This window comes from Acinonyx jubatus, chromosome D1, assembly GCF_027475565.1.
Source record: "Acinonyx jubatus isolate Ajub_Pintada_27869175 chromosome D1, VMU_Ajub_asm_v1.0, whole genome shotgun sequence".
Classification (NCBI taxonomy): Eukaryota; Metazoa; Chordata; class Mammalia; order Carnivora; family Felidae; genus Acinonyx; species Acinonyx jubatus.
In genome coordinates this window covers 103,559,476-103,575,694 of record NC_069390.1, presented here as the reverse complement: position 1 = coordinate 103,575,694, position 16,219 = coordinate 103,559,476, and the positions used below count along the sequence as shown (strand labels likewise).

At 37.4% G+C, this 16,219-nt stretch overlaps 1 protein-coding gene across 4 annotated transcripts in view; it reads left to right on the top strand.

Annotated features, from left to right (window-relative positions):
- The window catches only part of SIK2 (salt inducible kinase 2), a 121,988-nt gene that overhangs the window by 45,365 nt on the left and 60,404 nt on the right, over nt 1-16,219 (top strand). Inside the window, exon 1 of one of the 4 annotated variants that reach the window (XM_027036477.2) lies at nt 5,239-5,434. The exons of the other annotated variants lie outside the window; for them this stretch is intronic. Within the exon in view, the coding sequence (XP_026892278.1) occupies nt 5,383-5,434 (52 nt within the window). The 5' untranslated portion in view covers nt 5,239-5,382. Of the gene's footprint in view, nt 1-5,238; nt 5,435-16,219 lie in introns of those variants that run through there. 4 annotated transcript variants of the gene reach the window in all.

The following is a 16,219-nucleotide window of genomic DNA, read 5'->3' as shown; positions in this document are numbered from 1 at the left end:
TCATGTACTATACACTTGAGCTGGTGACCACTGTGTTCTAAAATGACATATATTGTTATTATAAGTATGTAGCAAATTATTTTTTCCCAGGTCAGGTAACATCTACCAAGATAACCACAGGTAACCAAGTGAACGTATTTGAATACTTGAAGTTTATAATACTCTAGGGGGAAAGTCCCTTAACTAGATACCAGGAGAGCCATGTAATTATCCTAGCTCCATTATGTACTTAAGTTCTGTCATCTGCTGTATCATCTAATAATACTTGCTTACTGAAGTAACCTAATAGGAAATTAACATACACATTCATTCATGAGGCCTAAGCGATACAGTGTATGTGAGAGTATTTTATAAATGACAGAGGACAATAGAGATGCAGTTCCAACATCTACATCTACTTGTGTTGTGCCAATTGGGAGTCCTTGTGATGGTGCAAGTGGTGATAGCAGTGTCATGGTGATGGTGGGAGCAGAGAAGGCTTTTTATGATTTATTTATTTATTTTTTAAATATGTATTTATCTTGAGAGAAAGAGTAGCACACATGCATACGCAGAGAGAGAGGAGAGAATCCCAAGCAGGCTTCTTGATGTGAGTGCAGAGCACAATGCAGGGCTTGGTCTCATGAACTGTGAGATCATGACCAGAGCAGAGACCAAGAGTTGGATGCTTAACCAACTGAGCCACCCAAGCGCCCCCTGCTAGTACTTTTTTAACATCACTTTTTCATAGCTAAGAAGATCTTTTCTCCGGAATAGTTCTATCATTAAAAAAAAATTTTTTAACTATTCTAGGAACACTTAGAAATCTTTGTACATCCAGAAGTTGATCTAGGGAATGAAGACAGGCAGAAAAATATAATTTACTGATTTACTAAAAACACTAATTCAAGGCACTTAGTATCTTCTCAACATTAACTACAAACAGTTGATTTGTCTTGAAAGCTTTATTGCTTGACTGTAGATCCTTTCCCCATAAAACATTGGATTAGTAGATGGACATACCTTATGTCAGTATGCTGATCAGCTATCGCTTAATATCGTTTATTTCGATATATTTTAAATCTTAGTTTCAGCAAATGAGTTATCTTTTTCTCTGGCTTTTCTGGGCAACCAGATTTCAACTCTTGATTTGGTTAAACTATCTCTATTATGAACTTCCTGAACAAGTAGAAGAAAATCTCTGCTCTTTATAGAAACACATGACTATCAGTAGTTATATATTCTACTTGCTGTTATTTAAGATCTTTAAAAAAGTTTTTTAATGTTTATTTTTGAGCGAGAGAAAGAGAAAGAGCATGTGCGAGCAGGGGAGGGGCACAGAGAGAGGGAGTCAGAGGATCCAAAGCAGGCTTCAGGCTCCGAGCTGTCAGCACAGAGCCCAACGCAGGGCACGAACCCACGAACTGTGAGATCATGACTGGAGCCAAAGTCAGGCACTTAACTGACTGAGCCACCCAGGCACCCCATTTTATTGATCTTCTTCAATAAGCATTTTCAACCTCTTCCATTTTTTTCTGTTCAGACCTCCAGTGATTCAAACATCAAAACACAAATTATTATTACAGTTATTTTCATTGACCGTGTTGCTTGTTTTTCCCTAGGTTATTATGTTTAAAATAGGAAAACTGCTTACCATAAAATTATATAAGGTAAATGAGAGTAAAAAAAAATACACTGCAAGAAAGATTGTATTCAATATAGCTAAAACCAAAGTGAGCTCTACTTTTATGTTTACCTAATACAAATATGTATAATATATATACCGTACAATACAAGTGGTCTTCGTAGGTGTGAATCTTCTGGAAATAGTAGTGTTTCATTATGAGTTTGGCATAGAGGAAAAGTTGTGTTTTCTGTCTTTGATTGTATATATAAAAATTGATTTTTATTGCTTGTAGTGCACCTCTTTTGTTAACAGCACTTCTGAGTTCAGAGCTAGATTTATTATATTGTTAAGTTGCCTAAAGCTACATATCCCTCACTAAAACACTTAATATTTCACCTACCACATGCAAGGAAGATTGGTCTTTAATTCACTGAAGTAAAATTAAAGTAATTGAAATTTGAGTTATTCATGTAGAGATCTGTAGGAATTAAGATAGGCTTTAACTGAGTTCTAATGGGAAACTCACTTGTTTTTAGTTTCAGGTTTTAAAAATGCATTTAAAAATAATAAAAATAAAAAAAATAATGCACTTATTTCTTTTTAGTCTGGTTGATGTATATAAAGGTAACCACTCACCGTATATTGATTCAGTCATTCAGCAGATAGGCACTGAACACCTGTAATATGGCAGACACTTTAGTTTGATTAATTTGATTCAGTATAGTAAGTTGTGATTTTGGCTCTGTCCGTGGCAAGTATGTTACTCTGGCCAGGATGACTTCGCAGGGTCTGTAGCTGCCCTGCCCTGTTGTCCCAGCACCATTTTGTCGAAGAGACCGTCTTTTCCTGCATTGTATATTCATTACTGCTTTGTTGTAGATTAGTTGACCAATTAAGCGTGGGTTTATTTCTGGGCCCTCTGTTCTGTTTCATTGATCTGTGTGTCTATTTTTGTGCCAATACCAAACTGTTTTGAGTATTACAGCTTTGTAGTGTATCTTGAAATCTGGAATTGTGATACCTGAAGCTATGTTCTTCTTTCTCAGGTTTGCTTTGACTATTCCGGGTCTTTTATAGTTCCATACAAATTTTAGGATTATTTGTTCTGGTTATGTGAAAAATGCTGTTGTTGTTTTGATAGGGATTGTGTTGAATCTGTAGATTGCTTTGGGTAATGTGGACATTTTAACAATATTCTTGCAATACGTTAATGTGGAATATCTTTCCATTTGTTTGTGTTATCTTCAATTTCTATCATCACCTCTTTATAGTTTTCAGAGAACAGATCTTTCATTTCTTCAGTTAGGTTTATTCCTAGGTATTTTTTCTTTTTGGTGCAATTGTAAACGGTGTTGTTTTCTTAATTTCTCTTTGTGCTACTTTATTGTTAGTAAAACACTACCAATTTCTGGATATTAGTTTTATATCTTTCAACTTTATTGACTTGATTTATTCTAATAGTTTTTTGGTGGAGCTTTAGGATTTTTCTGTCTGTAGTATCATGTTATCTGTATGTAGTGACAGTTTTCATTACCAATATAGGTATCTCTAATTTTTTTTTTTCATTTGATTGCTGTAGCTAGGACTTCTAGTACTATGTTGAATAAAAATGGTGAGAATGGACATCTTTGTCCTTTTTGTGATTTTAGAGGAATTGCTCTTTTTCACCATTGAATATGTTAGCTCTGAGTTTTTCGTATTTGGCCTTTATTACGTTGAAGTATATGGACTGGACTGATAATTTTAATGGAAATAATTTGTTACTCCAAAATCATTGTGTAAATGCTACATAAGAGTAATTAGTAGCTAAAAAAAAAAAAAAAGTAATTACTAGCTGTACCAAGGAGCCAGTATCAGCTTTTCATACATTTATGTATCCCATATAACTTCATGATTGAAGATGATACAGGTACTTCTAAGATCTCATCTAAGCACTTGCTTTAAAAACGTGTCACATGTATTGAGTATATACTGAAAAACATACAGTAATAAAAGACAACATTTATATATGCGTGTATATACATACATTGTTTTTCTATATATAAAACAATGTGTGTGTTTACACATATATAAAGCACTGTAATCAAATCTTGAGTTAACACAGAAGACACATATAACTTTAAATCTTATCATTGGATACACTAAATCTATGGGAAATTGGTGGCTAGGGAGCTATGGCCAAAATTAATCACTTCTGACTTTTTAACATCTTTACAGGCAGTGGGTCACTTTTATGTGAGGGAGATGCAGGAGAGGACAAATGAAAGAAATTGGTAGAGCACCAAAATCAAATCTCCTAGTTTGCAATTTTGCCAAGAATCCTGGTGATAGACAGTATGTCATGAATATGATCTTGGGACTTTGTGCTGCCTTTGGCTCACTGCTCTACTTTTACACAAGTTATCGTGAAAAACATGAACTACTTAGATGTGAATGAGAGCAATTTGGATTTCTGTAACAGAGCATCTAATATAAGTGTTTGGAGAGACAGAACCAGCCAGATTCAGATGGCCTTGATTAGAAAGCTGACTTCTAAATTGCTGTTAATAATGCTAATAACAGTAATAGTTATTGAATAATTACCTTGTCCCAGGCCCTCTGCTACCTGTTTGTATTTCTTGTCCCATTTAAGACATACGTAGTTGGATATGTTACCATCATCCTCATATGGAGGAGGAAAAGGAGACTTAGTGGGAAAACAAATTTGCCCGTGATAACATAGTTAATAAATGGAAAAGATAGGATTCAAACTCAAATGAGGCTTGACTAAAAAACCCATGCCCTTAACCATTACAGTAGTGTTTGTCAGAGTCACGTTTCGTAGACCAGACATCAAAATTATATTGGTAACTGTGTAAAAAGATTTCTAGGTCCCATATCAGACCTTGCTGAATTGTATTTCTTGGGTATAGGATCCAAGACTTGGCCTTTCTACCAAGCTTCCCAATGTGATTCTTATGAACCGCTAACTAACACATGAGAACCACTGTACATACTATGTTGCTACATAGTTTGAGTATGTAAAGACAAATAGTAAGGACTAATGGATAGGAGGTGGAAGAATATTCTTGACAATAAGAATGATACATATGAAATCATGGAAGTGTGAACAAGTTCCCTGTGGACTGGCAATATTTGTAATACTGGAAAACATAGGTTGTAATATAGAGTACTTGGAGGACTTTGAAGTCTACGTTAAGAATTAGGACAGTGTTTTAGAAAAGAAGGAAGCTCCCAGTAGATTAAAGACTTGGGTGCTACCTTTTCCTGCTCCATTAAAACTATGCTAACATCTGTATCATAGTGTTGAAACATATTTCACCTGTCTCTTTCCTTCATTACACTGTGTTTTTGAAATTAGATATTCTAGATTTTTATTCATTGTTGTGTCCTCATTTCTTAGCCCAGTCTCTAGTACATAGAGATCCTTAATGTCAGATTACCTCACTTTTTTCTTTTAAAACTCTTAGAAGGCTGAAACTTGGTGGGAGTCCTTTCTGGGCCAACTTTCAGCAATTTGAGAGTCTTGAGCATCACCTTCCTGTCTAGACCCACAGATCCAAGGAGGAGCTTCAAGCTGTGACTTGGCTTCCATGAACCAATCACGAAGTTTATTTTAACCCAGCTGAATCCTGAGTCTTTCCAGATGCCCCATGAAGAAAATTTCCGGGAAGACACAGCAGTCTCTCTTTCCTTCTGCTCAGCAATACTGGTAGAGGGCTCAGTAACTTAAACCTCAACCCTGGGACCGACTACCCTTTCCCTCCACCAGAAAGATGGGCCCTTCCAAGAGCAGAACAGACAGAAGACCATCATCCAACTATAGAGGTAATAGGAAAGGACATTGTTATTTCTTTTCTGAAAAGACAGTTTAGTTGGAGATCCTTCAATCATACTGTACATCGTAAAAATAACTTCATACTTACATTTGAATGTTGTCATTTTTGGAATCATTCTGGAAACCATAGAGTGAGAAAAGCAGCCTGTCATTTTCCCTCCTTAGCTCAGAAATGCTGAGTAACTTGATCCTCCACCCTGGTACCATCCTTCCTCTGCCCCAGAAGAATTGTTCCAATAGCAGGAGAAAAAAGAAAATCCAACAAGAAGGGTATTGGGAAAGATAATTGGCATTTTCAGAGAAGAGGCTCCTAACATTGGTTTAATGGAGGCTTGTTGTCCTCACAGGATGGAGATCAGATTGAACACAGAAGGGATTGTGTATTTTGCCTTGCACAGAAACTTTCAAGAACTTAAAGCAGTGAGAAATGGTCACTTGTAGCAACAACTTATGCCAAAGAAAATAGATTTGATCCAGTTTCAACGCTGGTACCAGAACGTTCCACCAGTAATTTTAGGACCACTGTGGAACAAGCTGGGAGGTTTCTTTGATGTGAGTTGTCTTTTTTCCTTCTCAGATCTGTCTTTCCTCTCCTTCTAAGTTACTTGCAATTTTTTAAGTCATCTGTATAAACACCTTTCTGATTTCACTTTGCTTTATTCCATTTTTTTTGGTTAGCCATTCTATGTCACCTGCATGTGTGTTTTAGCATTCTAAAGTTAATTATAAGTTGGGGTCCATGGTTAAAAATTTGGAACAAAAAAAACTGTGGGGAAAGCAAATATAGAAATTGTTTCGGTAAAACATGATTATGGTAAAGTTTGTGTTACTAAATATCTGCTCCATAAAATGATCTTATTATTTCCTCTTAGAGGAATTTCTGCTTTGTTATTTCAGTGCTTTTCAGTACAAAATAAACATTTTTAAAGGGGCGAAAAAAAGCTTTTAGAATCTCTACTGATAGGATGAATTTTTATGGAAAAAAAAAGGAAAAAAAGAAACTTAGATGTCTGGTTTGGAGTAGCTGATTTCGTTTATTGTGATACACATTTGCTTGTTGAAATATCTGATGTCTGATCTCCTACGCTGCAGGTTTTTACTGTCTGCGGTAGATACTGCTCCAAGATTTCAGTCATTATTATTCAAACAGTATTTGGCCTGTGTCAGCTTGTTTAGCCAAAATAGGTACTAACCACGTGCCTCTTTTTCCTTACATATTTCTTGACTTCGTTGTTTGATTTTGTCATTTAGTACCCTGTTTATAGTTCTATCTATGTAAAAACCCAGTTACAAGTTATTTCAAATAAAAGGTAAACTCTTTCATATTATGCTAGTTTAATCGGTATAAAGGAACTTCTTTACACATTGTTTTAGAATTCTAAGACAGGCGTCTCCAGTAGCTTTTAAATTAGTTCCCCACACCTAAATGTAAGTGAGAACTGTACATTTTTCTGCTTGTCATCAACTGCCTCTTCTCAGTCTTAAACCATGTTTCACTAACCATGTCCATCTGTGGCGTCTTATTAAGAATCTGTACACCCATCAGCTTCACATTTTTAGAGTAGAAAAACTTCATGGAGGATCTGACTTTATGTTTAACGTGAGGTGAAATTTGCCTCCCCAGGTAAGGACTGTTTTTATTTTTCACCATCGATACCCTTTAGAAAATAATTATGAGTATGAAATCTGATTTCAGAATACAAATTCCTTTGAGAGAAAATTTAATCAAAACATTTATAACATTGGGGCACCTGGGTGGCTCAGTCGGTTGAGCATCCGACTTCAACTCAGGTCATGATCTCGCAGTTCGTGGGTTCAGGCCCCGCATAGGGTTCTGTGCTAACAGCTCAGAGCCTGGAGCCTGTTTCAGATTCTGTGTCTCCCTCTTTCTCTGCCCCTCCCCCACTCGTGCTGTTTCTCTCTGTCTCAAAACTAAATAAACATTTTTAAAAAATTGTAAAAAACATTTAAAACGTTATTCTGCAACACAGCAAACTCTTTGTTAATCAGTAAATCTTTCATTCATATATGTGTGCCTGTATATACATATTCACACACACACGTACATACATACATACATATATATGCACACACAGACAAATGATACATACATGAGGGACAGGACTTTTAAAGATTTTTTTAACTTAAATATTTAAATTAAAAAAAAATGTTTTTCTTGCTTTGGTCACCTCATCTTCCAGTGAAATCTGACCTCTTCTTTATATAGCTCAGGGCATATTAGTAATATCTTCATTTCCATTTTTTATATTAAGTTTTGCTTAAAATCTGTGTGGGTAGTCTGTTGCTTACTATTTGGCTGTATATACTGGGGCTTTTGAAGATGATAATGGTAGTGGTGATAGGGGTTACTGACAGAACAATGGCCTGAAAATCCTCTCTGGACTCCCTTGTGCTAGGTAGGCTAGGAAGAGGTCACTTCTCTGTGGTATCTCTCAATGCTGTACTTGCCATTTAATAATTGTATGCTTCTAGGTCTGTCTCTCCTACTAGATTAAAGTTTTGGAGGGCAATAAATATTTCTTATTTATGCTTGTATTTCTAGCTCGTGGCAGTCTTTAGCCCACAGTATATTGTAAACACTATGTAAATGTTCATTAAAGAATTTGAAAGAATTGACTATCTAGCATTGATGATTACTGTTTTGATCTAAAATTGTGCTTTTATGGACCAAGACAGTCAGTCCAAAACATACTTATATTGCTTTTATCCATTTCTCTGCTATAAATAGTTTTAGTTATTTATTAGAGAATGTGTTATTTTTCAGTTTACCCAGAAGGTTTATCGACCTGAATGTATTCATATGTAGATAATTTTGTTCAGCATATCAAATGCCCTTAGGCCTAACACAAGGGTACCATGTTGTGGCTGTTAGAGGACTTGAAGGTCCTTTGTTGCACATTCCCACCTTCTCCAAAGGTACCACTCAACAGTTTGTTTCTTTCTTTCTTCAGTTTTTGAGAGACAGAGCATGAGCAGGAGAGGGGCAGAGAGAGGGAGACACAGAATCTGAAGCAGGCTCCAGGCTCTGAGCTGTCAGCATAGAGCTGGACGTGGGACTCGAACTCACAAACCGCGAGTCTATGACCTGAACTGAAGTCAGACACTTAACTGACTGAGCCACCCAGTCGCCCCCACTCACCAGTTGATAGTTTACCGCTTCATGAAGATAACTGGCATAGCAGTCGTTAGGACTTACCATCTCTTTTTAGAGAAACTCATTCATGGAAAGAAACAGGTTATTCATAAGCAAAGTAACCTATTCGATTTGTTTCTGGTTTGTTACCGCTTTGAAATGCCTGATCTGAAATTTTGTTTTGCATTATGCCTCGCACATAGTACATGACCTTTCTATTAGTGATTTTGGTATTCCAAAAAAATAAACTAATCAAAGCTATGAAACGCTAACTTGAGTTGCTAGTAAGCTAGTTACCCAATTCATTTCCCATTCAATTTTCTTAAGTTTTCTCAGAAACTTCGATTCCTCCCTCAATCTACTGCTACACACTGATTGTTTTTACACTCTAAACTAGATGTTTAGCTAACTCAGATTCCCCTTGAGAATAGAAACCCTTTAAAAGGCCTTTCCTTTTATTTTAACCTGAAGATAGAAAAGGAGATCTCAGTGTCGCTTTTATTCTCTAATGTCCTGAGAATAAAATTTATACAGACATTTACTGAACATCTGTTACTTATAAGTCACTGTTCTTAGTGTTGTGGACTATAGATTGAATAAGATGTGGTTTTCTGCTTTCAGTTCTGCTGGACTAAATGAGACCTATTCATGTAACAATGACAGACCTTAATGGACAAGGCAGGATTTTTGAATGAGATGGCATTTGAGTTGGAACTTGAAGGACCATTTAAAAGAGCGTGTATCTGACACCTTTGGATAGCATTTGGACTGCTGCTGCCCTTGGAAACTCTCATTCTGACTGCATTCTATCTTTCTATTTTGGAAAAGTATTGCTGACTTGTTAGTCCTTAAAGTGATTTTGCATGTATCTGCTCTGATCCATTTATATGCTGATTTTAGTAATTAGAACATGCTGCTATTTCTAAAAATCTGTTACTTCTTTGTGCTGCCTACTAGGGTGGAAGAACATTTAGAGGTAGAAGAGAATTTTGCTTAGGAGCTAAACTTCAGGTAAAAGTAATAGCATGAGCTAAAGTTCAGAATTAGAAAAATTATGAAGTTTATATGGAGAGCAAAGCAGTTCAGGTTGGCTGGAGCACACAGGGGAGGAAAGGTGGACAGTGAGATGTTAATATGAAGAGATAGGAAAGGCATAAAAGAAGTGTTAAAACCATGTATCATGGAATTTCTGTATACTACCTAGGCTAAGGAGTAATATGGGGTAAATTCATGCCATAAACACGGAAGAGGCACTGAGAATGTTTTTTTTTTATTTATTTTTTTTAATGTATGTTTATTTTTGAGAGAGAGAGACACACACACACACACACACACAGTGTGAGCAGGGGAGGGGCAGAGAGGGAGAAACAATTCAAAGCAGGCTTCAGGCTCTGAGTTGTCAGCACAGAGCCGGTGTGGGGCTTGAACCTGCGAGCCGTGAGATCATGACCTGAGCCGAAGTCGGACGCTCAACCTACTGAGCCACCAGGCACCCCGTGAGAATTTTTAAATAGAGGAATGAAATAGAGTTCTGCTTAGAAAGATTCATTTGTATTGGAATTGGGAGATCCCACAACCATGGGGATTACCTTGACAAGTATTGTAGTAACCCAAGTGAAATGTAGCCAGGGCTAATATGGAGTAATAGCAGCAAAACTCATTGGTGGGGGTGGGGGGAGGAATGGAGGAAAGAGACACCACATGAGAGAGGTTCCAGAGCAAAAACATCAGGCCCATGCATCCTTTTCCAGAAGCTTAAAAATAAGTAAAAGGGAAAAATGTGTCATGAAAGGATTTGAAAATCAAATGCTGGATCTGGACACCTTTTTGCCATGTGTAGAACATCTTTGATGCATGGCTTAATCTCTCTCAGGGGCCAAGTTGTTTGATACTGCGGATGTGATCATTTTGTGCACTTGTCATTTACTTGTACAATCTTGTTAAGTTTTACTGTTGTTGGAGCCATTCTTTCATCCTTCATCTGTTATTTTCGGCCCCTTTGATTTTGCAGTTTTCGTCTATTTTGACTTTCCCCTTTGCATATATGCTCATATGTCCTAAGACAGGACTCATTAAGCAACAGAGAACATACTCCATCTAACTCTGGTGAAAGGAAGTACAGTATAAGGTTACAGAGATGTCTCCTGGTAGTTCATGGTTAAGAAAAGCTTAACTAAGCAGCCTGGGAACTAGAAATCTAAAAGAGTATCTTTTTCTTCAAGGAGCTGTGCTGTTCTTTCTAATGGCTTCTCTGCTTCTTGCTATACATGTCTGTATCCCTCTTCTCTCTAGCCTAGCTGGCTTCCTCAGTTTTGTTCCTTTTATAATGCTCCTACAAGTTGCCTGTTTTTATAGACTCTCTCAGTTCAGTTCCTCACAACTAAGTGGCAGCTTCTCTCTTTGTTTCTCAGGCCGTGTATTTCCCAAGAGAGGGAGTCTAATTCATTCAACTCACTCAGTCCAAGCCACAGTGCCCTTCCTGATCCAGCAATCTTTCAGCTACAAATAGTAAGAACCTGAATCAAATTGGCTAAGAAAGGAGGAAATGTATTATCTCCTCCAGTAGGAAATCTAGAGGAAGGGCAGGTTGAAGAGATGGTAGGTTGGAGACTCTGCAGTGTCATAAAGAACCCTGTGTTCTCTGCATCCTTTCACGTGACCACCGTCGGGATTGACGGTGACATGGCTACAGCCATTCCAGGCCCCACATCCAGATATAATAACGCCCAGAAAGGAAAGTGGGCATTTCTTCCTGTGGCTTTTTCTTAGGAGAAACTGAGAAAAGTTTTCCTAAAATCTGCTCTGGGAATGAGCAGATGTCCCCTCATGTTTCATTGGCCACATTTGCAATTAAAGATTTGTTTGTGTTAATAATCTCTGTTGGTAAGAAAGAGAAGCCATCAGAATATATCATCCCTAAACCCATCACAGGCAAGGGGGAATGGGATTATCCAGAGACTAATGAGGCCCATCTCTGGAGTTGGGACGGAAGCCTTATATCAGGAAGGTAGAAAGGAATGTCAGTCTTTTGATGAAGGCAAGAAAATCCTTCGGTTCAAAGGTATAAACATTGGTATATAACCTCTTCCTTTAAAATGCAAATTACTGTGGGAATTTTACCTAAAGAAAATTAAAGTTGTGTCAGGATGAAAGTTTATTACAGTTATCTCCCAAAAGGGCATGGTAGGCAGATATCCTGAAATATATCTGGTGTATATCTCTTTTGGATACATTTTCTGAATTCTTGTAGACACAGTCCTTCCTCAGAGCTTTTCAATAAGTAATACATTGATTGCAGTGAAACAATGCTTCTTACTACTGTAAGAAAAAATACTGAGTCATGGAAAATTTTTGCAAAGTTTGGAATATAATTTGGAGAAAGTCCCTTGTTCACAGTGCGGATGCCACGTAAGATTATAGTACCAACAAAGACATTTTTCCAAAACCTGAACCTGAAAGACTTAATATGCAAGCTGTGTTATTTAATATGATTTTTAAGATTAATTTTTAGTAGGAATATCACATATCCCATGGCCTGTATCTTGCTGAATTTATGCATACTGATTATTAAAATGAATCTAAAAATAAAGTATCTCCTATGATACACTCTTTGATAGAGTATGCAAGCAAAAGATTCAAACTATAACATATGTTCATTGAAGAACAAAATTATTTATGGATCAAAAGGAAAACTAAAGTAGGTTAAAATCCAGAAAGGCCCTTCTTTTCAAAGATAATATGTCATTACATATATCTGCAGTGTGAAGTGGGTTTTCTTTCCCCCGCTTAGTGAGCTCTGTTGGTAAGAAAGAGAACCCACAGAATATGGGAGAGGGTTGAGATACAACACAGGAATGGTCACAAAGACAACTGTATTCTTGTTGTTTTTACCTACATCCCTTAGGGCCACATTTGAACATGGTATTGGATAATTCTATATGCCACTATTTCCTACAGTGTGGTTCACAAAAGTGTGCTTTCTTAACCTGCTTCTTGAAAGAAGGATTCATTCTGTAGTCACAAGGTAGGAAATATTAAATCTTTCTCCAGAAGATTTACGTTACACATTAGTACATTAAAGGTTCTTAGAAGTTCTGTTGTATGCAAACATCTCTAATCATGTATTTTCCAAACTTTCCTACTCACCAAGTCTTTCTTTTCATATAATATCTATTAACACTTTATGGATCATACTGAGGAGCTGCTGAGGTCAGAGAGGAGTGTTCATAAGCAGAGGAATAACCTTATGAAAGCAGTGTTTTTGTAGAAATAATGGAGTTGTATATAAGATAACTTGGAGACGGGACAGACCGGAAGCATAAAGTCCTGCTTGGAAGCTGCCGGAGTAATTTGGTACGAAGAAGATGATACAGATGGGATAATAATGAATGTTTATTCATGGATTAATTCAACAAGTACTTATTGAGCCATAATTATATACTAAGCATTGTTTTAGATCTAGAGGATATGCGGGGGGAGAAAGTTCAAAATCGTTGGCCTCATGGAGTTTATTTACATCGCAAGAGAAATACAGTAAACAGATACACAAAATGGGAAATGGTGAAGAGCACTAAAAAGAAAACTAAAGCAGAGCATACAGGTAGAGTCGCTGGGCAGTGGCTAAAGGCAGACCGCTGTGTCTTGTGGTTATTCTGCCTTCCACTACCCATCCAGTATGGGCAAAATGCATGAGAAATAAAAATCAGAGTTTTTCTTCTTTAATCTGCTTATAAAGTGTTTGAGCTAGTTCTGCATAACTGTGTCCTTTTCATTATTTTTCTATGAAAACTGTTTTTGAAAGACTTTCAGTTTCTCAGGGAAATCAGGTCTTTTTACTGTTTTTCACCAAGGGGGAAAGATTAGGCAGCATGAACTGGTGCTGGGCAGACTGCAGTGTGGGAGACAGGAGGTAAGATTCCACGTGTTCTTTTGGGGTTACTTCTGACAGTAGAGAAATGAGATAGCACTCAGGAAATCGTAAACTGCCTTTTGTTTCCCTGCTCACGATGGCCTAACTGCTTTGAGTGATTCTGAGGGGCACAATTGGAACAGGAGAACTCTTGTTTCTTATTCATTATCTTGTCCTTATCTTTTCCTTTTTCTTCCTTGGCCTGGGGCTTCAGAGTGCTTTCTAGGAGCGGAAAAAGCTCTTAGGAATTTACACATTTGAAATATTTTTCCAGATTCTGGTCTGGCATGTAAGAGGCTTGGAAGTCATCACTCCATCCTAGCAAGTAAAAAGCTGAACAAACTAAAAATTCAACAGTGCTTCTTTGATTCATCAAAGAAGTGAAGTCACAGGGCAGACTGCTGCCCTCAAAATTAGACAGACAGGCAAATGGAGAGAATCCTGTCTTACCAGAGCAGAAGCCCACAAGCAGAAAGCTCTGCAGGAACCAGTTCAGGATGGGAAAAACTGAATGCTGAATTGCTAGAACCTCAGTGTGGACAAGTCTTAGAGTTAAAAAAAAACTTGATGGGGCAGGGGGGATGGAGGAGTACATTTCTGAGAGTCTTAGCTCCAGGAGATCTGTCGGGTTCTCATAATGAGGATCAGAAAAAAAAGTCTCCTTCTGCTCCTGGTGGGAAAGGGAAAAAGTAACCGTTTTGTAATGTGTCAGCATATTCTGTTCTTCTTCACAAGGCCTGCCCTCAAGAGAAAAACTATTTTACAGAGCCTAACCTATTGGGATTTTATGGAACCTAACCAACCTGGGAGAAGAGAAACACCCAACTCTAGCCCACTCTAGCCATGCTGTCCCACCTGAGTGGGGGTTGGGGGAGGACCAAGAAGCACATAGGAAAAGACTGAGACTTAATCATACAACTATAGAATGCTTCTCTGTCCCCCATACCTCACTACCACGCTACTAAAGGCTAGTTACCCCAGTTGCTTTACTGAGTAAATGGAGTTCACCACTATTTACCAGAGTTCCTCTTACCCAGTATGTCAAGTCCAGCTTTCAACAAAAAATTACAAGGCATACTGAAAGGCAAAAATCACAATTTGAAGAGACATAGCAAGTATCAGAACCAGACTCAAGTATGCGGAGATGTTGGGATTATCAAACTGGGAATTTAAAACTACTATGCTATACTAAGGATTGTAATAAAAAAGTAAGCAACACGTAATAAGAGATGAGTAATATAAGCAGAAAGATGGAAATTCTGAGAAAGAATAAAAAATGTTAGGGGGGGAAAAAAGAAATGCTAGAGATCAAAAACATTGTAACAAAAATCAAGAATGTCTTTGAACTCATTAGACTACATATGGCTAAGGAAAGACTCTCCGAGCTTGAAGATATATTAATAGAAACTTTGAAAATTGAAAAGCAAACAGAAAAAAAGAGTGAAAAAAAATGGAAGCAAATATGTGAAAACTGTGACAACTACAAAATACGTGTAGTGGGGGAAGAGAGAAGAAAGAGAGAAAGGAACAGAAGCAATATTTAAAGTAGTAACTCAGAATTTTGCCCATGTTAATTTCAGACACCAAATCACAGACCCAGGAAATTCAAAGAACACCAAGCCGGATAAATACCAAAAAACCTGTACCTGGGTATATCGTATTCAAACAGCAGAAAATCGAAGATAAAGAAGAAATCTTGAAAGAAGCCAGGACAAAAAAAAAAAAAATCTTTATCTATAAAGGAGCAAAGATAAGAATTATATCCAGCTTCTCTTCAGAAACCAAGCAAGCAAGAAGGGAGCAGATTGAAATATTTAAAGTGCTGAGAGAAATTTATTTCTTCAGTTACATCAGCTCTAATCTAGCCAAACAGATCAAGGTTAAATTAAATCTGACCCTTCACCCACAATCCATTGAACCCTGATTCTAAAATAGCAGACTTGGGAGAATGGTTGGAACAGGAAGAAAGGAATAGATCCAGCTACTCTAAGAATGTGATAGGATTTAATGATGTACCAGTGATGTTCTAAGGCGGTGTACCTCAGGGATAGGCTTAAATGGTTAGAGTAAGTCCAAAATGAATGTGAGACTTCGAATCAATATTTAGAAATGGCACAGGACCAATACACCTATGGTTCTGTTTTTTCCTGAACTTTGGTTTTCCAAGTGCTGCTCTCTTATTAGACCACCATGAAGGGTCAGAACCTTGGAGAGTTCCATACAGAGTAGGAGAAGCTTTAAAATATCCATGTAACTACTGCACTGGCATGAAGTAGGCAGGATGGAGGCTCTTACAACTGATGAAGCAAACTTCTTACTTGCTTTCTGTTAAAATCTCCAAGATTTAAAAGGCTGGCCTCTGCCTGCCTACAACCTCATGGAGTCTTGGTGGGGCTAGGGATTCCAGTCGACCTTTTGGAACTAGCACAGAGCCATCATAGTTGCAATGGGATTTTTGTTAAATTCTGATGTTAGGGTGACATACAGGTTCCTTTCAGACACTTGTGCCTTCTCCTAAGGATATAGCATTGCTTCTCTGTGTTATTTCCTGACCTAACATAAAATTAACTGAACTCTTTGGCAGGGTTTGGAAGGTGGATTTGCCTAAAAGTTGTTTTCTGGTAGGCACTTAAGGTTTGTAATTGAGAGGTAAACCAGATACACTGTATGCTAGAGATGGTTTATAAAAGCTGAAGTAGGTTCAGGCTGTGC